The sequence below is a fragment of the Ambystoma mexicanum genome, chromosome 7p (genome assembly GCF_040938575.1).
Source record: "Ambystoma mexicanum isolate Mex_15411 chromosome 7p, UKY_AmexF1_1, whole genome shotgun sequence".
Classification (NCBI taxonomy): domain Eukaryota; kingdom Metazoa; phylum Chordata; class Amphibia; order Caudata; family Ambystomatidae; genus Ambystoma; species Ambystoma mexicanum.
Genome location: NC_090939.1, coordinates 926979671 through 927005399, shown reverse-complemented (window position 1 = coordinate 927005399; position 25729 = coordinate 926979671). Strand labels below are relative to the sequence as shown.

At 45.7% G+C, this 25729-nt stretch overlaps 1 protein-coding gene across 5 annotated transcripts in view; it reads left to right on the top strand.

The window, feature by feature from the left end:
* LOC138526453 (uncharacterized) overlaps positions 1–20373 on the top strand; it is a 577404-nt gene extending 557031 nt beyond the window's left edge. For 3 of the 5 annotated variants that reach the window (XM_069637218.1, XM_069637217.1, XM_069637216.1), the window contains 2 exons: positions 19102–19185; positions 19298–20373. In XM_069637218.1, the coding sequence (XP_069493319.1) occupies positions 19102–19185; positions 19298–20253 (1040 nt within the window). In that variant the 3' untranslated portion in view covers positions 20254–20373. Of the gene's footprint in view, positions 1–19101; positions 19189–19297 lie in introns of those variants that run through there. The other 2 variants (XM_069637219.1, XM_069637220.1) reach the window with 2 other exon arrangements.
* Positions 20374–25729: the final 5356 nt, after the last annotated feature.

Genomic DNA, 25729 nt, shown 5'->3' with positions numbered 1-25729 from the left:
CCTTTTTTGGGATCTGGAGCTCAGTCCTGGAAAGGCATAAAAGATCCTTCCTGAACATGGGAAGTCTGATCGCCAGGAGATTAACCCATATTGAGGCTGTGTTTTCAGAGCTGTGTGGCGGGTGCCATATCTGTTAAGCTGGGAGATCTAATGTAACAACCTTAGTGCTGTTGTATTGCTATTACTTAATTGTGTTTGGGAAGCTTAAATAAGGTTTTAAAAACAAATTCAAGAACTTAATAGTAGAATCAATAGTGTTGATCCAATATTTGAATACTGCCAAATCCCAATGCCTCCCATTCCATGATACACGCATCTTCAATAAATCAAATCCAAATCTTCCCTCATTACGTCCACTGCTCAGATGATAGAACAAAATTATTCTCCAGCCTCTCCATGTATGCATTTGCATATGTAGCCGTCTGCTATTTTGAGTCCCAGTGTTTGAATAAGAAAAATGTGTGCCCATTGCATGATCGTTTAGATTCAGCCTTTCCCCGCAGCATCACTTGCCCCAACCTAAAAAAGGTTAGCAGCAAGGTAAAACATGTAAGCTAGTTTCATTTGCGAGACGCCAGCTTGTGAAAACCTATTAAAAGTGAACTAATAGTTTTCTGAAAAAAAGATTAATTGCTTTTTGTGAGTCCTGTTTGTTGCAGTACTGTGACTGAGATGCATGTCTGAGGCTAGAGGATAGATCTCCACTGGCACTGTGATGTGTAAGGTGGGTTCCCCAGGCTCCGCAGTCCTCCATCCTTAGGTTTATGAGTCACACCTTTTGGTCTGGAGACCATGAACATACTTGTGGCCTACACTAACTGGCAAAATCAGCAGAACAGAGCAGTAAGCTCCACACCTTAGCCCCCACTTGTTCAATCCCTGCATAGAATGTGAATCAAAAGATGATACCAGGACTAAGCCTAATGGCATATCAGGCCACAGAGCCACCAGGAGGGTTTATGACCAAGTAAACTCAGGTGCTGGTCGTGTAGTCCACAGAGCTATTGGCAATGACACACATTCCCTATATCCTATGCACAGCTAAACACATTTGGAATCTTAACATCCATTAATCAGGGGACTAGCGGGAATAAGGAGGGTAGGTGCAGGCCATATAGTGTGGGAGTATGGCAGCAGAGTTGTTTGGTGTGAAGATATGGGAAGAGAAAAGACAGCAAGAAATTGAGGCGGAGATGGAATAGTGAGAGTGAAGGAGGGAAAGCGAGTGAGAGAAGAGAGCAGAGGACAGAGAAAGGGAAGAGAATTGAGTGTGAGAGAAAGGAAAGCAGATTGACAGTGGAATGGAGGAGGCAGAAAGAGGAGGTGAGGTGGGAACAAGAGGAGTGATGGTTAAGAAAAGTTTGGAAAAGGAGGGAGGAATGAGAAAAGGCAACAGCAGTGATGGTGGATAGAGGAGAGGAGGCAAAAGAGGCAAGAGTGGAGATGGGAATGGAGGATTAAGGAAGGCGCAGAGGAAGCATCAAAGGAGTCCAACCGAAAGAGAAAAAGCACGGAAGATGGAGGTGACTGATACTAAGGAGAGGCGAGGATGAAGGAACAAGCTGCATGGTGAGACGCCGAGTAGGCAATAGGAAGGAACGGTAAGACAGAAGAGTGAAAGGATGCAGTAGGAAGATCTGAGATAGAAACAGACAAGGAAGAGAAAGGGGAGGTAAAAGATAACCAGAGGGGAAGAGGGAAATCTCCAGTGGTCTCAACACCAGGTCTGATCATAGACTGGGGGCAAGGGGTCTGGTAGTTTTGAACAGCCTGGACAAGAGGTCTGCAACTACGACATGCGGGAGAGAAGCCTGTAAAATGCACGGCCCAGCTGAAGCTAAACACTCTGATGCTTGCCACCACATCAAGACGACCCAAGACACTAGGTGTGGTGGTGCCAAATATCCAAGGCATCCAGCTGGACCAGCCCAAAATCCTGACAAGACAAGCCCAGCCAAGGAAGACTTTACAGCCAGTAAAGAAAGATGTACAGGACACTTAAATCTTCAAGAAGGAGAGTGGCTTTTTTCTGCTGGGCAGTGTCAAGGCATCATGAAGAAGGAAACAGACAACAGATTCCAGATTCAAAACAATCAGTTTTATTAACTTAAATGTCAGGATGGAAAAAGGCCAAACTTGCCCTATGCTAAGGTGGGATTTCCCTACCTAAATAAAACTAAGGAAAGGCTGACTGAGTCAAAGAGTTCAGGAATGTGCCTGTGTCCAAAACCTATGCTTGCCCTCACAACTACAACCATACAATGTGTAGGGATGTCAACATCCAAAAAGAAAACCAGTGTTTAACACAAAGTCCTGAGCTTGTTCCAGCTCGCAGCTTTCTTTCAGCTCCTTTCCCCAAGTATAAAACGGTTCAGCTAACAAGTCTAAAAATTCCCTTTTCTTAGAGTTAGAATGCAATAGTCATTTCAGGCCTGGGTGTCTCCTTCGCCAAGTTAGGACTCTGTGCCCTTCCCCAAATTCCAAACATAATTCAAACAGCCTTGAAGTGAAATGTTCTTTGTCAGAGCTCAGGGTTCTCTTCCCCAAGCTCCAAGTGCCACGCTTCCAAAGAAAACACCATGGCCCTCATTACGACCCTGGCGGAAAGCAACTGACCTGACCGCCATAGCGTAAATAGCGTTTCCGCCATTGCACGACGGAGTAAAGTGCGGCTAATTCTGACCCATCGGGCACAAGCACTACACCTTGGCTGAAGTGCAAAGTCCGCGATGGCGGAAATGTCCCCAAAACGCCCCTCACCGCCGTCGTACGGCGACCTAGGTGCAATTCCGCCACCGGACATAGCGGTCACCGTAATGAGCGGCAATCGGAAAATACGGTGACCGTAAATATACGGAAACGGAAGCAAAAACATGGTCCCGGAACGGGAAACAGCACGCCGTACACCTATAAAATCAGAATTTTCACACAACCATTAAAAATACTACCCTGAGAGACATCCCAACCCGTCATCCACCCTAGTGAAACCAAAACAATGGGAAAAGTAGCGAGAAAAGCGTGCGACCGCAAGCGGCAGGTCCACTTCTCACGTGAGGAACTCACGGTGCTCACAGAGACCCTCCAGGAGAATGCTGCCGTCGTCTTCTCGACGCAAATGACCAGGACGGCACTTGCGAACAAGAAGGCCATATGGGCCCTGGTGGCACAGCGGGTAAGTGCGGTGGGGACCGCACCACGCAACCCACAGCAATGCAGAAAGCGATGGGACGACTTGCGGATACGCGTACGGAGCATACTATCCGCCAACCGTAACATTGCCACAGCTACCGGGGGAGGATCGGAATCACCCATCAAGTTGACCCCCTGGGAAGAAATCTGTGCCTCCACCATTGGAATGGAGACCATAGAGGGAGTCGGAGGGATGGAGAAAGGAGTGCAGACATCCGAAGAATCAGGTAGGTGTCCCAAATAAAACTATGCTAAAACCACAATGTCCAATCATATGAAGTACCATGTGTCCACATAGTGCAACAGAAACACATGTCCAGGAGAACGTCCACTTACATTGGCCTGATAGCGCACATTAAAAGTCAAATTAAATAAATAAATAATTAAAATTCCTAAAAACACCCTCTACACGTGCAGCAGGCACCCCCTAACTGCAGGCTGCAATACAACTGCACCCTCAATCCACACAAAAATGAAACCACCTCCAAGGCCCTGACCCAAATCACCCTCAGGTACCACCCCAATGCATGTGATACATTGCCATTCCAATTTCCACAGACCCATAAATAACGCTCGCCCTCCTTTACTCCACCACAGGGTCCGATTCAAACGACAAGCTCCAGGACACCCCTACCAGCACACCTGCAAAGAGGGCCAAGACCAACGGCCAAAGGCCCTCCACCTCAGCTGCACGGATCAAGACACGGCAGCAGCACAAATCAAGTGGCAGCACACAGGAGGGGACTTCAACAGGCACCCCAGCAGCCAGCATGCCCACAACACCACCACAGGCCCCCCCAATGGATGCCACAGAAGGCACTGCTTCTGGTGGCAGCAGCACCATAGGTGACACTGCATTAATGGCAGCATGTTCCGACACAGAAAACGGTGATGTCGATGTACGATCCATCCATGACCTGTCTCAATCCCCCTGTTTGTTTCATCCCGTACACCATGAGGATACCACGCAGGGGCACTCACAAGACGACTGGCCATCCCCCACAAGCCCTGTGTCAAGGCAACATGAGGTGATCAGCCCCTCTGTGACACCACCGCAAATGGCCATGGCCCAGCAGAGGCAACAGTCCCTCGACCAGGTGATCGTGCAACAGCAGCAACTGGCCACGCTCCTCAAGGACCATGCTGATGAATGTGGGGGTACCAAGGCAGCCATAGAAACATGTACAGAGACACTAAGGGCAGAAATGGAGAGAAGCACGGAGAGCCTGAGAGTACAAATGGAGAGAAGCACAGAGAGCCTGAGAGTACAAATGGAGAGAAGCACCGAGAGCCTGAGGGGGGAACTGCATGCGACGTCCAAAGACGTATGTGCTGAACTTGCCGCTGTGCGCCGTGTGCTCACTGAGCTCTCACAAACCCTTAGGGACATGCATGGACGTGAGCAGGCAGAGACATCATCCGTTGCAAGTTCCGTCCAGGGCAGCCCCCAACGTAGATCTGGGAGGAACCTGCGCTCCACAGGCAGGGGTGCCCCTGATACCTGGAGAGGGGGCTTGCAATAGCGTCTGCCCACTGACAATGAGCATCCTTGGACAGTGGTGTTCGGGGGGGAGGTAGGAGGGTGGAGGGGGTGTGTTGGGCTTACTTGGGTGGCGGGTCGATGGGGTGTGTAACACAATTTCACATATGCTATAAACATTTCACAATCATCCAATAAGATGTGTGGACATTGATCTTTGTGTACGAGGCCATTATAGGCGTACAGTCCATATTGTGCATGTTCCAGACACACACAGTGCCACAAGTCCCGTGTCCATGTATCAGCCACCAGGCGTGAGTGCTAGAAGCATGAATCTATGATAATCTGACGAATTTCACGGCCCTCCTGTGCCTCGCGGACTCCTTGAGGTGCTGCCACATCCCCACCCACATCATGACCATATTCAGGTGCTTGCAGTTCTGTGTCAGGGGGCATGGGCACATTTCTACGTATGCACATGTTTTGTAGCATGACACATGCCATGACCATCTTTGCAACCTTCTCATGGCGGTACAGGAGTGCCCCGCCAGACCTGCTGAGGCAGCGGAAACGACCCTTCAGTAGGCAGAATGCCTGTTCTATGACTACACGGGTACGTGAGTGGGCATGGTTGTAGTCCTTCTCATGCTGGTTCTGTGGGTTCCGGAGTGGTGTAAGGAGCCATCTCTTCAGTGGATACCCGGCATCACCTGTATGTGGACAATAAAGGATGTTTGAGGAATGACATTGCTACGTAAGCACCCCCCCCCCTTCCTGCCAGGTCATTGCCGCATCACATACCCCACATTATCATGCATGAAATGAGACTCACCGAGTAGGCAGGATCTGTTCCCTGCATGTCGCTCCATGTAGCGTGGTATTGTAGAGTTCCGTAAGACCATGGAATCATGGGTTGATCCAGGAAATCGGGCACAACAATGTGTAATGATCCTGTTTGAGTCACACACCATTTGTACATTAAGAGAATGATATTGTTTTCGGTTGCGGTACTGGGCCTCCATGGCATGTGGGACAACCAATTCCACATGGGTGCAGTCGATGGCACCAATGCAACCCGGTATGCCGGCAAGTGCATGGAATCCCACTTTTGTGTTCGTAATTTCCTGCTCCGAGCGTGGTAGAGAGATGTAGTCGTCTGCGTGCTTCAGGAGGGCATCGAGCACTTGCAATTGTGTCCGTGACAACAGTGGCTGTGAAATGCCATGCAACTGTCCGACTGTGTGCTGGTAGGTGCCTGTGGCCAGGAAGTGGAGTACAGCACCACCTTCAGTAGGGGTGGGATGGCGGTTGGGCTATCTATCATGCTGACAAGGTCAGCGTGTGTCATGTCCACAATGGCGGTTATGGTGTCCCGGTCCAAACGGTAGAGGGTGTGGATCTGCTCATCAGTGAGGTTGAACGGATGTGCTCGGAGGCGTGGGATTGCGGGCTGCCTGCGTGGTGGTAGTGGCTGTGCTGGTGGGCTTTGCTGGCCCTGCCTTGCCCTCCTCCTCCTCCTGCGTCTCCTCTGTGCGGCCGGTTGTTGTAGTAGTTGGTGTTCGTCTTCTTCTTGAAGTTGGAGTACTTGCAGTGCTATCAGGTCCCCCAGGGCCAACATCGCTAGTCCTGCCGGTAGCATTTTGGAGTGGGTGTGGTTGTGGGAGGGGGTTGGGTGTGCAATTTATGTGTTTTCAAGCTGTATAGCCTCCACCTGTGGTGATTCATTCCACCTGTGCAAGCTGCAATCCCCTTTGGGCGAGCACGTCCCGCACACAACGCTGCAAATCGACGCATGGCATCTTGCTATTACAATCATGTATTTCATCCCGATGGCAGTGAGATATTGCTTCATATGTTAATTCTGCTATGGTCCCATTGTTTCACATACTATCTTTGCAGTCCGGAACAAACTTGTGAAGGGTCAGTGGAATGTAGTACTCGATTAACGGTGGACCCTCATGCAGCGCTGTACCGCGGTTCACCGACGGGCGGGGCGTCCTGTTTGTGAGTGAAGCCAGTTGCCATTTTCACACACTGCCGCACTAAATGGATGGATTTGTGATTTCAAGCGGTCACAGATGCCTTTTCGACGTGATGTTGCAAATGAGGAATTCGAAGGACAGCGCTTTCGGTTTCCAGCTAGCGGCGAGGAGACGCCCACAGGTCTGACTGCAGATAGAAAGTTCTATTGTTTAATGTCCTTGGGACAGGGGCCATGCCGAGAATGCAATGATTGATATGAAAAGTATGGGATGCGCAATAGCGTAGTGGAGGATAAGGCAGGACGTTCCCAAATACATGTTACTTCACAACACTAGAATTCCGGCCTGGAGCACAGTGGATTTTGCAGACTGCATTAAGCACAGACTCAATGGAAATTTCAAATGTTATGTGAGTAAATAATCAGGCGTTTTTATACCGGGATGAGGGAATGATGTATGGATGCATGGACAGATGATTTAATAGAGAGTCTGCCATGTACATGGCTTTTTGGAATCTATCAACATCCTCTGCGCTATGTGATGCAGGGCTGCCATAGTGGGACCATCGTCTATCTGCCCTTGTTGAACCCTCCCTGTCTCGACGCGCCTTCAAACACTTGTGTCTATGCACGTTACTAATCCCATCTAATGGATTCTGTTTTAACAGACGCATGCACACAAACACTCGTTTGTAATAGTGTTTTCACCTCGATTTATATAGTTATGATTCGCAAGTGATTTTTGGGTGAGAATAATCCTTTTGAGTGGGCTAGCATGCATATGGCTGTGGATTTAGTGTGATCTTTGAAGTGAGTAATTCAAATGGAGTTCTGATGCCCATACTATTCTTTTCCGTTTCATTTGGGTGACAGGTATCTCCTCCCCTTTTGCTGCTGCCATCTGTATGCCACTCCTGCAGATGGCTTTTACTCCCGACACCTGCTGCTTCGTGTTAATCAGTGGAGCACCATTACGATCTTATGGGACGATCGCCAATGGCCCACATGCCCTTACGCAGTACTAGTGGCTAGGAACAACATTTCGAGCTTTCAGCTGGACTAGTGCCTACCTAATGGGACGGCCCTGCGGTTCTAGGCGCTTCCATGTTGCCTTTTTGGACGTGAATGTAGCCCCTGTGTACCATGGAGGAACAGGGCGTCACACAAGAAGAAGCTGGTCATTTATTGCGGATGCAGCCCACAATTATGAGATATGATTTGGAGTTCATGACCTAATAGCTGTATGGCCCGGGTGATTTTGTTGTGCATTAAATTTTGATTATGATATTGACCGTGTAGCGTTATTCTTTGCAAGTAATGTAGCATATTCCTATTTGTGGAGCGATGTATTGTGAGGAGATCTGCTTTGGGTTCTGCCTTCTGAGTATAGTTGCGTGGTACTGTACTGGGCGCGTTTGCCTACGAAGGCCAGTAAGGTCAGGGATAGGGGCTGCAATTATGTCTGTTTTGATGATGTCATGCTCATGGGAGGGGGATTAGCTTTTGTTTAACAGATGCCGGTCAGCCAGGTGGATTGGTGGAATGATGTGATTTTCAGAATATGGCTGGTCGCAGGTGCCTGTGTTTGCGTGCGTTTCTTGGAGGGAGACTGAGGTCATGTCCATTGGAATAGCTTCTGTATTCGTGCCATCTGTGCCCTGCTGCTCCCATTGGCCCCTCTTGAGGTGTGCCTGGCTGCTCAGTCACTCTGCCAACTTGTGTGGTACATGCTTATGCTGATGGTTGGTTTGTTTACTGGCAGGAGTACAGGGCTGGTGCAGTCTCACTAAGGATACTGCTTTGTATGTTGCCTTACACTGGTGTCAAGCGATGGGGGGCCTGTTTTTGTTTGTCTCAGTTTTCAGTTCATGTTGCTGTACTTGAAGCTTCACATGCCTGTGCTGCATCAGTACGGCAATGGTGCCATGGCTAATATGGATGGCCACTCACAAGGCACTTGGAGCCCCTACATTCATTTGTTCGTTGGCATGCATGGGTGACTTGTACATTTCACTGGTTGCATTGTGTGACTTCATTGCACCTACGAGGAGTTGTGCAATGTGGCCAGGGAGTGGTGTACAGGCACTCTGTAGGGCCTTTTACGGTTGGTTTGCGACCGTACTTCTCACCATGGCGGAATGGTACTTTCCACCATGCTTGATGGCGTTAGGTACATGTCCGCTAGGGTCAGAATTCCCGTACCGTTGCGCCATGGTGGTAATTACGGTTTCGCAGTGCGCGCGTGCGCGTACTTGGTGCAGTTAGCGTTGGCGTTCACTACGGTGTCGCTAAATGCATCGTACTTTACGGTGACGGGTCATAATCGCACCGAGCGGTATTCAATGGCGGTATTGCATTTCCGCCATCGTTTTTCGATTTCCGCCAGGGTCGTAATGAGGGCCCATATGTCTTTGTTTTCCACAGTTTTGTTAAATGTTGTTATCAAATACAAAGTCTGGATAATTTTGTAGCTTTTACACATGTTGAAAATGTCACTGTAAATGCAGCTGTGAATGAGGCTTGTGTATCCTTTAATTTCATGTTCCTTTCAAATGATATTTTATTTCAGCATATTGTGGTTGGTTTAGAATTATATTCATGTTAACACTTTAATATGTGATGGTTTACATGGATTTAAGTTTCCTCTCCTTCATTTGACTTTCATCTGGTTAGTAGCAGGGTTAGTAGCAAAGGTTTAATTCAACTCAGTATTCAATAATGAAATCTTTAGTTTAGGGTGCAATTTCCCTTCATCTTATGGTTCAATAATTGTTTGTTTCACTTTAACTGAATAGTTCAATTTTCAGAGACCTTCGAAAACGTGTTTCTTGCCACACGCGACCACTCAGATGCAAAATAATCTCCTTTTTATAATAGTTGACAAATATAACTGTTTGTTTCACTTTAATTAATTTGTTCAGCGTTCTGAGACTTTTCAAAAACGTGTTCCTTGCCTCACGTGACCACTCCGATATAAAGTATTTCCCTCTGTTAGATAATGGACAAGTATAGTTGTTTGTTTCACTTTAATTGAGCAGTTCAATGTTCAGAGATCTTCGAAAATGTGTATCTTGCCACACACGACCACTCAGATACAAAGTATTTCAAGAAATGCTTTTAGATCACACACACGCAACAGGTTTCTCAATTACCAGAAACTCAATGGTCGCTTTGAACGTTGATGCTGCAGCACGGCTCACGCAGCCTTCTTCCTTCAGTGCTGGGGCTCCAGTTCCTGCCCCTCAGACACTCTTCAGATGGTCCTCCACCACAGTGGAACGTGCACGTTGAATAGGAAGGAAAGGAGCAGCAATCCAGCACGGCTTACTTTTCATTTCCCAGTATGCTCCAGGGAGTTCCCACTCACACGCGCCATGGTTGAGAGTCCTATGCTTCCTGCACCGGCCTCCTCCCATCTCCTGTTGTTCCCCTTTTACACTGGGTTGGGCTCCATTTATACACCTGCAATCTTTTAACAGGCTGTAGGTGTGGCTGATTATTCAGCCTTGCCTGACCACAATTAAAGGGACATGCCTTCACTACCCTTAGCAGGCATCTTCCTCGTTCCAGGACTGGAGTGGTAAAAGAGCATAGTCTTCATTGCTCTTAGTTGCTTCTTCTTTGCCCGTGTACTGTCAAGTGTCAATGGTGAAGAAATGATGGGAGCTGACTTATAATCGCCCATAAAGGTTGGGGAAGGGTTGGGTTGGTTGTCGTTAGGAAAAGAGGGATGCCATGTCTCGCCCAAGAGCACCCCACTCCCATTCTCCTCGTACCCTCCACCCAGGTGATCCTCCCTTGCACTTATCTGATACCTCCAGAACTGCGGACGAGTCCCGAGTCTGAAGTCAGTGTTGCATTGATCAGTGTACTACTACAGAATCACTGCCACAAAGAATTATCTTCTAGGCTCACTGCCGTACCCGGCTTCACCCTAATTCACGGCCATGCCTGGATTCCTGTATCGGCAAACTCCAGTCACACCTGCCATGTTGCTAATCACAAGCAGCAGTGACGGGACACTGGCTGCTTTTCACAGCACATGCCTCCACGCATTTGCACACCTGCCCCAGGCCTCTGGGAATTGTATTTTGTGTCAGAGTTGGAGCTTCCCTTTGCTCCATACAACTCAGACGCAGGCATGTCTGACAGTGGATTTCTTTAGGCAGGAAAGGAAGAACTGTGATTCATGGTTCAAGTATAAAGCCTCCACATTTTTGTGTTTACTCTCAAATCCCCCCCAGCACCCGCAAGGCTAAGTCAGATCCAATCCTCTGACTTTCTTTTTTATTCATTAAAGAATCACAATCAAGACCTTGGCTTCCAGTTGTCTGATGATCTTCCAGGCCATTACATTACTGAAATGTATATTAAATGGCCACATTTGACTATATTGCCACATCAGCTACAGAGCAAGCACAATTCCAGTCTCCCTTCGACTTCTGTGCATCAACACCTAAACTATCTCCACTTAAGGTTACTTTTTGAAAAGTTGAAATGATTTCCAGCTCTGATGAATATTTTGGAGAAGTGGCCAAAAATACAAGATCATTTTTATGCAAGAGGCTACGCCATCAGAATGTTTGCCAATGGAAAACGTCTCAGTTAATGGCACCTAGTGTTGGAATACCAAAAATTGAGAAATTCAACTGCATGTAGACTTATGGCGCAGTAATATCACACATTAGTACCCGGCGAGGGCGCAATCAGAATGAAAGAGCCATTCTTATTGGCCCTCGTCGAGTCGTTACCAGGCCGGGAATCCCTCCATCGGGATTCCAAGGCCTTTGTCCCCGGAGGGGGATGTGGCAGCCCCTCAGCCAATGAGGAGGCTTGAAGCAGGGCCATCCCCGCTCCGAGCCTCCCCAAGGCTGAGAGGCAACCTTCGCCCCATGCCGGGGACAGAGGTAAGGCTTTTTTTTTGTTTTCCTTCCCTCCATCCTCCCACCTCCCTGCCCTCCCCACCCCACTTACCTTCTATGCCTTGGTCCCGGCGAGGGACGATGAAAGCCTCCAGCCGTGTGAAGACTCGGAACGGACTCCGTTTTCCCTTTCCATGGCGGCCATTTTCATTGACGTCTTTTTTTGTTTTCCGAAACGCTGCAGCATTTTGGAAAAAAAATAAAGCTTTTAGTGGCCCGGTCACGCAGTTTTTGCGGGCCGGGGTACTAATAGCTATATGCCCCTAACGGCGGGGGCATTACCGACTCTGGTAATGCCCCGGGGCCTTCGTTAAGGCCCTTGCTTCGCTTGGGGCCTATAACTATGGGCCCCGGGGCATTACCTCAGTCGGTAATGCCCCCGCCGCTCGGGGCATATTGCTTCATTATTTTGAAGCATTGGACTCTACAATATGACATTAAATTGGAAAATAGCACAAAGGATTTTCCTAGATTGCAAAGAAGTGTCAGACGGCTAAATTGAATGATGAAACAAAAGCAGATTGCCATGAGGTTAAGAATAACCAATGTTTTTGCATACTCAAAAGAAAGGCTCTTTTGATTGTCTATCCTGTGCTACTTGCAATAATATTTTAAAAGGAGAATATATTTGTCACTGTAAGACGAGCCAGAAAAACATCTTCAAACTATATATATTTGAATTGTCATATATTGTTGGAAATAATGGTCCTGTGGGCAAGTGTACATTGGACAAACAACACGCAAACTTAAAGAACGTATAATTGATCAAAAATCTGTCATTTGCAAGAAGATCCTTTTCAGGCATCAAACAAAGGCCCAGAGACAATCAAATAACATATTCAATGCTCTTCCCAGCACGGCCCAGGATACACCACAATGGGAGACTCCAATTCTTCCAAACACCCGAAGAAGCCAATTCAAACCTCGACCAAGCTGGATGCAGCATATCAGCTAACCAAGCACGCCCCCAGAGAGACAGAGCCCAGAGATATTCACCATAGATAACCGGCTGAAAATGTAAAGCCTCAAGATCCGATGGCAGTCCCAACGGAACACACAAACAGAATTTAAGACCGCAGGGCCGCGCACCCTGGGAAGCTCACAGGGCCCCTTGCACAGCAAAGTTAACACTCACCAGTTAAGGTTAATGGGAGGGGAAATGAGAAACGAGCAAGTTGGGGGTTGCTCGTGTGTTGGGAGTGAATCATTTGTTTATGTTGTTAGACGTCAAGCCAAGAAAAGTCCACCACCTCCCACATGTGTCGGCTGTGATCCAACCAGCCGGCACAGGACCCCATCCCGCGCCTCCTTGTCGAAACCCTCAGCTCGGAGATCTGGCCCACATCTCGAGGCTAAGATTGGGGAAGTTCGCCTCAAACCCAGCAAAGATATAATCACAACGAAAGCAAGTTCAAAGTAGCCACATGGAATATCAAAGGCACCAATCAACCAGCCAAAGTACGGCAGATGAGACAATACCTACGCCGCCACAAAATCGACATAGCCCTCATTCAAGAAACGCACCTGCAACCCACCTCTGAAAATCGCTGGGCCAAAGACTGGGGATGCCATAGATACTTTGCATCCTTCTCCTCTTACGCCAGTGGGGTAGCAATCCTAATCAGTAAAACGACACACTTCAAACGTATCTCAACCCAGAGAGATACAGAAGGTAGATCCTTACTAGTGCATGGAATGGTAAACAGAGCAGAAACTCTCCTGGTGAACTCATATGGACCCAATGTCGATGGCACCAACAATTTCGACTGGGTAACAACTCATCTAGAAACAGAACGACGACCCATAATTATATGGGGAGTAGACCTTAATACTCCTCTTGACCCTAACAAAGACAAAACACACAATAACAGGCTTCCCTGCTCCAAAGCTAGCCAGCAAATCAAAGAAATATGCAGAGCATACCACCTCACGGACATATGGAGGGAAAAACATCAAGACGCCCGGGATTATACCTTTTATTCCTGGGTCCATAAATCAAGCTTGAGACTGGACTATCTCCTGGTGTCAGATGAAGCTCGCTCACATTGGGGAGACTGCCAAATTCTTCCCAGATCCCTCTCTGATCACTTGGCGGTGACCCTGGAATACATTCCAACCCGAATAACTAATGCCAGACCACAATGGAAATTTAAGCCTAGAGCTTTGCAGGATCACGTTTTCGCAGACGAACTCTTGAAAGAACTAACATCCTTCATAGAGACCAATCAAGGAACGGTATCCTCAGCAGGGACACTTTGGGAAACCCTAAAGTGCTACATTCGAGGGATCTGCTTAACTAAGGAAAAACAGTATTCTCAAGCTAATATGGAGGGAACTATACTCAAGCGAATCTCGTCTCAAAGACTTTGAACAGTCACTCACACTCATGGACGACCCCCAAACACACGCAAAAGTAAAAGAAGAACTGGGAACGTTCAGGGCCGCTGCCGAGAGGGAAATCTAATGCCTGGCTAATAACCACAGAATCTGAACATATGGAGAGGGGCAAAAGCCTGGAACACTCTTAGCCAGGCTTATATTCGCAGATAAAAGCCCACAACTGTCGAGTCGATCAAGGACCACACTGACAGACCTGTCTACGAAAGACATTGTCGAAACATTCCCGCAATATTACCAAAAATTTATTAACTCACACTTTACAGCTGATCCTTTAGAACTGAAGCATTACCTAGACTCAATCGAACTGTACTGGGTGGATGCAGGACTTAGGGAACCACTTAACGCACCCATTGCTCTTGAAGAAATCCTAGAAGTGATCAAAGAACTCCCGACTACAAAGGCACCAGGCCCAGACGAGCTAACAGGAGAATTTTATAAATACTTTGCAAATCTCCTTGCCCCAATACTCCTACAAGTATATGACGAATCTCTAGAAAAAGAATAGTTGCCACACACACTGTATATGGCCAACATAATTCTCCTCCACAAACTGGATAAACCTAAGGACGAGTGCGCATCATATAGACCAATAACACTAATAAACCTCGACAACAAAATTCTGGCCAAAATATTAACCAAATGACTAATCCCGCTAATGCCTGCCTTAGTCCTGACAGACCAGGCAGGGTTCATCCCAGGAAGAAACACCACCTCTGGAATTAGGAGAATGTTTGGAGTAATTGAAGCCCTCGACACGGAACAGTAGGCTGCCGCAATACTACTCCTAATACTACTAATCCTAGAACGCGTGGGCCTCGGCAAAAGATTCATAAACCAAGTCTCCATCCTGTACAAATCCTCCACATCTAACATTATTCTAGGAGCCAACCAATCTACAAGCATACACCTGTGCAGAGGAACGCAGCAAGGATGCCCGCTATCCGCCCTGCTGTTTGCTTTGGTGATGGAACCTCTTGCTTCAGGCCTCAGATTACACCATATCCCCTGAGGCCTAACCTTCAGCCCCCACAAATTGATCATATCGCTCTACGCAGATGATGACGCACTCTTTCTCCATGATCCCAGCGAAAACCTAAACCCAGTGATGCGTGCGGTACTAAAATTTGGACACTGCTCAGGGCTAAAAATTAACGACTCCAAATCAATAATATTTCCCCTAACCGCCTCGACCAAAGAACTTGATGATGACTTTGGCTTCCTATGGCAGCACACGAAGGTCGGGTACCTGGGCATCTTTATGTCAAGATCCAGCGGGGACATCCTACGCGACAACTACGAAAAAGTCATCGACACACTACAAAACAAAATCAACAGATGGAAATCACTACCACTCACACTCTGGGGGAGAGTTTCACTAGTTAAGATGGTCATCCTGCCCAAGCTGCTGTATCTCTTCACTGATATTCCACTGATTCTAACGCAAAGATTTCTGTGACGCATCAGGAGCATGATCCTTGACCTAATCTGGGCAGGAAAGGTGGCAAGGGTAGCCTACAACATCCTAACCCTTCCGGTGAGACGGGGATGCCTGGCACTACCAGACATGGAACACTATTACTGGGCAGCCCAGGCTCAATTTCTCAGCCACTGGTACACCAAGGACTTTGTCAGGCCGCATGTTCAAATTGAAAGGGCTTTGGCAACTCCACACCTACTATGTGCTGTCATCCTTGGCACGTTCCCAACGCCCCGAACACCTCTGAATGTGGTGGACGTGACACACTCCATCTGGAAGAAAATGGCGAAGGAGGGAGCAATACAGACCAGATACTCCCCGCTCTTACCTGCAAAGTTCATCCCAGGAATCCCCATCAGGGGGGAAAAAGTCTACCAACAATGGAAAGAAAAACTGCATATTCAATCGATGCACAACCTATTCCCAGAAGAAAAATTTCTCCCACTAGAACAGGCGCAAGCTATGGGTGGTGACAACGCACTAGATATATTCATCTACTTCAGAACAAGGCACGCATTACAAGCCTTCTTCCCTACATTCCCGCAGCAACCCCCAGTATGGTCGCTCTTAGACAACATAATACAGGCCCATGGTGAAGGCCGTCTAACAGCCAATATTTACAAATCTCTACTATCAAACTCAGACTCACATAACACGAGAGCAAAAAAAGATGGGAAAAGTCACTGAACACTGAGCTCACTGAAGAAGAATGGAACTACATACTGAGTCTTACCCAAAGAGTGGCGATTAACACCAAATTTAAGCAAACTCACTTTAACTATCTACATCAACTATACCACATACCAGCAAAACTCCATTCCATGCACGAATCGGTCTCAGCTGAATGCACCCGATGCAAATACCCGGAAGCTGATTTTTTACATCTGGCATGGAGCTGTCCCGCAGTTACCACATTTTGGAATGCAGTCCTGGAAAAGACCTCCACAATAATCGATGTGGTGTTACCCCCCTGATCCAAAACTGACAATGTTGGGGTTGACGAAAGACCTCCCAAATATTACCCGGAAACTAACAGACCTTCTGCTGGTCCTTGCTAGAAGGAGAATCGCATGCAGCTGGGGGAGGGGCCCACCACCGACCCTTCAACGCTGGCTAAAAGACATTACGTACTGTCAGGGTACAGAAACCAGCTATATAAAAACATTACCTCTCCATGCGCGTCCTCTGGACATCTGGGGACCATATAATGCCTACTTGATATTCGTGGATCAGACCGACTCACAAACACTGTCCCAGGCAAATAGTCAAGGGCCCATAGCAGAGTAAAAACCTAGTGAAACAGAGAATATACGTATTGGACCTTCTGGCCAGGTACCAACTATCGGCCAGATGAGAGGAGGATGCAAGGAGGAGGCGAGGGAGGAATAGGGGCGGGGAGACTGCCGGAAGGCACCGGGGACTGGCTTGTATCATTTTCTTTGTCTTTTTATTTTCTTCTTGAAAGGTATGTACAAGTATATGTTTTGACATGTTAACCAAAATGCAAATAAAGAAAGTTTGCAAAAAAATCTGTCATTTGCCGCTGTAGCATGAAGTCCAGTGTCACCAATATTTATTTTTTACAGAAAAAAAGAACATGAGACAATTGAAAGTCTGTATTTTGAAATATAGACCAGTACAACCCAAACAATGAAATATAGGAAAATGACTTTCCAAAGAGAAATGTATTGGAAGCACTTTTTAAACAGCATTTTTCAGAGATTATGAATGAACAATTACAATGTATGTGTTTTTCAGAACCAAATTGTTGCATTTTATTTACTGGTCACAGTATTGGTTCAAGTATTTTTCAGTGCTCATTAAGTAAGGCTCATCCGAGGGACTTTGCATAGTCTTTGTTTATGCTTGTGGAAAGACATTTCCCCCAAATATAATGGTGCATGCCACTTTGTGTGTTTGAGAGCGTTTGAATTTTCAGCTTAGTCCACATATGGCAGAAACGTGAAGCTTCTGTATCTTATTACAACAAGAACTGTCTTCTTGTGCTCTCACAAGAAAGTTGGAAGTTATTTTAATTGAGATGAAGTTAACCACAAAGTATGAATACAAAATGGGATTGATTACATAAATGAATTTCAACAAATTGCATGCTTTTTATTTTGAATACAGATGGTTGGCACATAAAACATGTGTGGCCATTAATTTTTCTATTCATAATTCAGCTTTTTGCCGCCATCAACTGCACGAACCTAGAAAGGTTTGTGCCTAACTAAACAAATGTAATCCTTTTGTTGGGTGGGTCATTTTTCTGATTGACCATTTCATCCCTCAACAGATTGTTGCAGGGCTTTTTCAAACCCTGGTCCCTTACTAGTTATTCTCAGTTTTTAATTGGCTCTCATCCAATGTTACCCTTGATTTGGTAAGGATGTCCCCCGACACGATTTTCTATTGCTTGTTCGTCAGACTGTGTATTGAGATATTCGACAGCAGTGACCGAATACTTTAAAGGTTGTGCCACCACTAGGAAGGCAGGTGGCTGCAGACCTTCCTGCATGTGGCTCTGCCCATGGTGCCAGAGGACTCTGGTGGTCTCAGGGTAAGGCTTGGACCATGCCAGCACGCCCTGTTGAAATTCACTCATGTTTAGAGTAAGCACAAGTATTTGAAGGGGTTTGTTTGCTCCTTCCTGCGTGAACTCGACATTCTACAGTAGTTATCTAACAAAGTCCCTCTCAGTCTTTCACCCACAATGATACGCTGCCTGAAGGAAGTCTTCATTATTTGTTCCCTTGCTCAGTATCCCTTGGGCTCCTGGGCCACCAAAAAACATTAGAAAGCTGCAGACTATCCCTGTGAGAGTGAGAAACAGAGGGAGATGGAGCAACCAACCGACCTTCAGACCTTATTGCAGGGTTTACCGTAATGAGGTCTAGGGGTTTGGATTACTAGAATGGGTGCGTACACTGCTCAGGTCTGCAACTAGGAAATCTGAGGTTTCGCATTGGTTGGCAGGCGAGATTAATGCTCCCTGCCCCCTGGATAGCCCTTCGGGTGATAAAAGGGGATCAGATAATGTGACTTTGTCACACAGTTCATGGTAATTAGAAGGCATTGAAAGAGACGTTCAAACCCAGCTCCCATTGTTGCTCACTTTTTTAGGTCAAGTGTTCAACCCTCTACTTTACCAGTGCTGTCCACATAAAGAATGTATAAGCTGGAAACTCAACGGGCACGTCACTATGTGCTATGTGTCATCTTGTGGATGGTATTCAGTGCCTACTCTGTACTACAATGGATAATGTGATATGTGGGTATGACTAAAACATTGCTTTTGGGCAATGCAGTTTGTATCTAGCGGCACACTGTTGAGAGTGTGGAGAGGTGCAGTTAGTGCTGTTAGACCCGTCAGAAAGAGGGGAAAAAATAAATGTGTGGGAGGCTGCTCACTGAGATGTAGAGTCTCATATCATGGCAAAGTTTGCATCGCATTTTGGCCGATATTACAAATGTTGATTACAAATACTTTGTTTGTAATTCATTTAGAATCGTTGCTTAATCAGTAACATCTAAACAATGTTAATAAGTCGAAACACAAATTGTGTTGGCTAATAATCCAGTAGAAAATGTTAGTAATACAAATGTTAAATTATCCTATTTACAAACATTACAAACATGCATGTATTTACAGAACCATCTTCACCACAGCCTCAGAACACTGCAGCACAAGCCACACCTGCAGATAAGGCGTCGTCACTAGCAACGATTGTAGCTGGTAAGTCATGATGTCTAAAGTTAACTTAGTACTATAATAGTACCAATAACCAAATTTACCACAAACAGAAATTAGTTATTAAACAAAGAACCAACACATTTATGTTTTTCAGGTACAAAAGAAAAAACTCGTAAGAAACACAAACATCACCACTACTCCTTGACTGCACCCATTATCGCTAATCCAGCTATATTGAACACCAGTACCATGCATGCATCTACAGAATGTACAACCAACACACCTACAAGTGTGACAAACATCATTTCCACACAAGCATCAACCACTGTTTCCGCACCCACTGCCACAACTACCAGCATCAGCACACTCCCCTGCACTCCTACCAACATTATCACAACTGCTTACATGTCCCTCAACAAACTGTCTTTGGGAAAGCACACACCTATTCAGCATACACCACATTCACAAAGTAATACACATAGTCCAACAAACACTACAACGACTGCAACTCCAACTACACTGACTGCAACAGTAACAAAAATGGATGCAGACTTAACACCATCACCAAATGACGAAATTGTAAGGCGCATCCCTGCAACAATGACACGTGCTGTACCGATGGGAAACCTTCGTTCTTGGGTATGGGACTATTTTGATGTCCCGTATCGGGAGGATGTTAAAACGGCACGGATTGTTATATGTACCATTTGCCTCAAAGAATTGCAAAGAGGAGATCCCGCCAAGTACAGCCTCGGGACAGGCTGCATGCTGGTGCACATGCGATTAGTCCATAACAAAATATTCAGACAGCATACAGGCAGACGGAACGCACGCACGACAGGCCACAAGCGTCCTACTAAAAGAAAAAACATGCAAGCGCCAAAAGATACAGACCCAGCAAAATCCCAAACTCCCCGGTTATTCAGAGAAGGTGATGTTGTGCATGCACCCATGTCTACCACTAAAGTTGAAAAGGAATATGTACAATATGATGTGTCTTGTCTTCAATATGACAAGTCCAATATTTTTGGTGAAGCCAGTTCCCCAAGCCACATTCAAACACCTCAGGAACATGACTTGACATATCACAGGAAAACACGGACTAAGTAAGAGGCTCCTCTAGAACCCCATTTCAACATGTTACCTCCAGTACATTAACTCATTTTATGGCTACTATTCATGTTCAGTATGTTTTTGGTTAAAAAATAAAAATGTTTACAAGCACTACAACATTGTCCATTGGTTATGTTTTCAAGTGCCGCAAACAAAAATCTGTTGAAGAAGCTCCTGCCAAAAACACGCATCCTTGAAAGTGTACACTTCCATTAGATCATGTTCTTGTGTAATGTGTGTTTTATCCAGGTTTAAGTATTCCATCTTCAGAAACCTCTTCCATAACCATGAACATTGATTTCTCCTGCCAAAAATCACAAAGTGAAATGAAAAGAAATATAATGTATGTTTAAGAATATACACAAACATAATACACAGTTACTGAAAGTAATCCACAAGCATGTAACATTGTGATGGTTCACTTCGTAAGAGGATTGTACTAAAATGTATTAGTGCACACCTGCGGACATAAGCAGGGTACAACATATTCCCCAGTGGGGTGTACTACTTGAGTCCTACCCTTTAGCATGTGGATGTGCACCAGTTTGAATTTAACTCCTCAAAATCAAATTGCAAATGATAAAATACACATTAAAACATCAATAAGACAAAAATGAATATCATATGATAGCCACAACTCCATTGTACAGATGTGGAAGTTGTGGATAGTACGAAGGTACTGTCTCATAGCAATATGTCCACGATAATAGCTATCTTCCACCAAAAAATTGTAAAATATATGATGCACGCTTCCTGATTCTCACACATGAACATGCCCAACAGATCATCCACGAGGGCATCCCCATTACACCCGCTGCTTTTAGGGCATTCTGCTGACGATTCTGCAGAGAATTAACTTGACAGATGATGTCTGACTGGCTCCAAGCAATCTTCCCCACACAAACGACATTGCCTGCATTCCCTTGGTGTGTTTGACCAAGCCCCCAATATCTCATTGGTCGTTACAGTATTGAATTTCAATTTGATATAGTCCCAGACCAACAAGTTTCCCACAAAGATTTGGATGTATCTCACTGTCAATTCCCGATCCTGTATATACTCCAGGAAACGTGCTGCATGTTTTTTTGTGGCCAAGACGACTTTTTATATTTGCAAAAGGACTAGCCTAAAGATTTTTCAACTGCTCCACTTGGTAGCTGATGACCAAATCTTCACTGCATTTCTAGATGGTATAAATGTTGCCCTTGACAAGATTGCGTCGTTCAAGATACCCATCAGTGTGTTAGCTGGGGTGTTTGTCAATTTCCAAGTCAAAGTCAAACAACAAAGTTGAAATTTGTCGAGAATTGGAACAATGCTAAATTCAAGGTAAATCATTTCAGTCGTGGTACGAGGGGAGAGCCTCAATAATCTCTTCAGAATGCTGTGCTCCAATTTGGGCAGCTCGACTAGGTTTGTAAATGCACAATTTTCAACCCCATATAAAATGATGGATAATAACTTAGCATAGTACAGCTGGATCACGGCACCAATATAGTATCCTCCACCCTTACGAGGGAGGGAAACGATGGAATCATCTGTGATTACAGCTTTTAATTTCACTTGTTCTAGGTGCTGTACCCCCTGCAATTTGTTATCCAAATTAATGCCCAGATATTTATACCCAGAGACTGTTTGAACTGCCACCCTATCCATCGTCCAGCACACCTTTTTTAAAAATGTTGTTTGTAGGGTAGAAGACCATAATTTTCATCTCAGTAATGTTTAAAGAGTTGTAGTTGGTATATGTTTTTAGATGATTCAAAGTCGACTGCAGGCCTCCTGGAGTGAGGTCCTGGTGGACAATGCAATCCGCATTGGCAAGCCAATGCAGTTTGGTATTGCCTAGTTTCGGAGGAACAGACAGCGGGTTAGCAATTGCGTCTCCATGATCAGGTAGATAACGCTTAAACAGCATAGGCGCTAAAATACAGCCTTGCTTGAGGCCTTTCTGGGTCGAGATCCAATTTGGCATCCTACCAAGTTGATCCAGGCGGATCTTCACCCTAGTTTGATCATGCAAAAAGATAATAATTTTTAGTAATCCTAGGGGAATATCCCAGTAATTTTCTCCATAGGCTACATCTGTCAACAGTATCGAATGCAGCGCTAAAATCGATGAAAGACACAAATACAGATATTTGCGTATCATCCATGCATGCTGTATATAAGTGAATAAGGTTAAACTGTTGACAGAGGTATTATAGCCTTTGCAAAACCCAGTTTGATTGTATGGGATGATGTTAGAGTCAACCTAGTCCTCAAGCTCAGCCAGCAGAACACAGGTAAAGATCTTTGCTGGGGCGTCTAACATCGCTAATAGGCAAAAGTTGCAAGGATTATCGTGATTTCCTTTTTTCAAAAGTGGGACAATTATGCTGTCCCGCCAGGTGATAGGAATCGATTGGCTAATGCTTATCCATCACAGAAGCCAATGCAGAGCCTCTGCTCATGCTGCAAGATCGTTCTTAATTAACGCAAACCGTTACAATAGATGTCATGGGCACTTTTAGTAAATATCCAACTAACATTGGTCTCCGCCCCCGTAGAGTTTACCGCTAGGCCCCCACCAAAAATCTGCTCTACATGAGATACCAGTTTGTCTCTGAGACACTCTTAATGTCTCTGGTCTTGGGTGCATTATAATTTATGATCTTCCAAAACCTGGTGTTATCATTAATGAGAGAGGAGTATACCAGTTACTGCCACTGAGAGCATTGCCGTTTAAGCCATTTATGATAAATGTTTTTAATGGCTTTTACTTTACAAACATGGTCTACTGGTTCTAAATCCATGTTGGCTAGAGATCGCAACTTTCACGGTAGAGCTTTATTTTTCTAATTTCTTTATCAAATTTGGGCCAGTGATGCTTGTTAGAGCCAATCCTGACCCTTTGATGAGCTTTGCGCTTAAATTTAGAGCAGGTTTTAATCTTCTCCATACAGGATTCGTAGTGAATAATAGCTGTGGCAATGACTTGGAGGTTCAAGATATTCGATTTAATGATGCACAAACGTGCACACCCCCATTGGAGATAAGATTAGGGGGCCGAGGTTGAAAATTCAAACAGACGACCAATGGATAGTGGTCACTTTCTTGATGTTGGCAGACACACATGGAATCAAGGAGGGGGAAAAAAAATGTAGTCAAGTATACTGCTACTTTTGAACACAAATCATGTACATTTTGGGGCCATGTCTGAGGGAAACGCACCATTTACCATAGTGAAGCCAGCAAAATACAGCAGGCTAGCCCAGCTAACCTCCACTGACACACCCTATCGAGGCTAGCGGACTGCATAGAAGACAAAAAAATCCTGTGCCACCACCTCAAGGGGAATGTCCCAGGGAATCCTAGCATTGAAGTTCCCACAGAGGACCACAGAGGTACCTCCTTCCAAGTTATCCATAACTCCCTCTATAGCCTTAGGAACCGCAGCATGTTCATCCTTGTAGGTGGGGGGGTCATATATGTTTACAATACAGATATCTTTCCTGTGCAAGTGAACACGCTCCGGTAGGGTGATAACTCTACCAAGAAGACCATTGTCAGATGCACAGGGAACCTCTACGATGCCCAAGGGCATCTTAACGCCCAAAGATAACCCTCCTTTCGGGCAGCCCCTATGCCCTTAAATGACTCAACGATTTTCGGACAGATGGTCACCAAGATTGGGGCCTTCACTTCTTCCCTGCACTTCCTTTAAGTTAGTGGGCACAATATTTTGCAGACAGCTGGGCAGCACAAAGCAGGACACATTCCACCATAGAGCTCCCCAATCTATAAAGGGAAGACCAGTGGTCCATGATGGAATCAAGTGTACCATCTGCGTGGAAGATAACTATTGATGTAGCATATTCAGCATTTTTGCAAATGTCCACAATACGAATGTCACTATTGCTGGTTAAACGAAAATTACAGAGTGTAATAGTTCCATCACTGTGAGCGGTTTAACAAAAACATTTGCCATCGCAGAAGATACTTGGTATTTTTAGTGTGTTGAACTTTGGTACCCTGCTAATTTCAAACTTATTGCCACTGCGGTTGATGCCCACCAAATCTCTTTGTGCCGTCCATATGGATATGTTAGAGGTTTCTGCTTGCCAAAGAGGGGTCTCGCTCATCCACAATCGACTCGGTGACAATTGTGGCACAATTTGTCAAACCTAAAGCCTTTTTAGATGGACCTTGAGAGTGAGGTGTATTTTTAGAGACTCTTAAATTAATATGATGGTGTAATACACCCTCCTTGGGCAGTACCTCTTGCACCTTTCTCTTTCTTTTGGTGTGGAGGTCCTCATACATAATTGCTTGTTTGGCAACCTTCCTCTTCTTGAGTTTGTATCATGTGCCTGGGTCCGCCCCCGGGTCTTCAAACCCAGCGTAGCACGTATGGCATTCAGCTGTTCTAAATGTACTTTTGTGGATGCCATCATATTCTCGTTCATTTTATCCAGAGAGCTGGCAAGGGTATACGTAACTTGATATCATTTATTCATAGAGCCCATCAGTTGATCGGAGTAAGAGCAGTGTTTTTTTAACCTAGTTACAATATCGTCGCATTTGGAGTTTAGCTGAGGGAGTAAGGACCCCAGAATGTTAAACATTGCAGCTGAGGAGTTGCTGTCATCTCCCTATTGTGATGAATAACTCAGCTCTTCACACGGCGCAATCTGGAAGAATGTTGATGCAATTTGGTTTACTGACGTAACGACAGGTTGAGCCTCATCCCCGCAGTGAGCCGCGGCCCCAGTTTGTGCTACAGCCAGATTTAACGCAATCAAAACCGGGCTAAGTAAAATAGTTATTGGAGGAGTGCCCTGTATTGGTAAACTGACATTTACTGTCAGAGAATCCGTACCTTGTTCAACACCGGTGGGAATCAAAGCTCTAACTACAGACTTAGTGCCCAAGCATAGAAAAGAAACAGAGTTCCTCTGTTAGTTCAAAACAAAGTTCAACAGCAGTAGTAATTTGTAAATGGATTTCATTTTCATTTCGTACTGAATAAAAATCTGTTATTTTAGAGTTAGATTTACTACCCCCTGAGGCATCTTCTAGTGCAAAAGTATGTTGCGGACAGGCTTTAGATAACATAGATTGTTGTTTGTGCGTGTTCTCTTGGGTAAGCCAAAAGGACCCACCATCCATAATGGCCGATTCCCAACTATTCCATCAGTTTCAGACACAGATACAGTTAGAACACAACAAGCCAAGCTAGTGAATAAAGAATTGTCCTCCTTCCCCTCCACAACATCAACGGGTAGGGCCAGGGATGACGAGCAGAATTTCCATAGCTCCCTGCTTTGTGGCTGCCAGCCGATTGCCCGCTTGCGTCGTCATTGCGGCAAGAGCTTGTTGCTTCGGCAAGATGGCCGCCGCTGAAACTTCAGCAACAAAGCAAGTTGTTTCCATCAAGCCTCTGCTCTGATTGGAAGTGCTGACAACAAATGAAAGCAGGAGATCCCAGCCG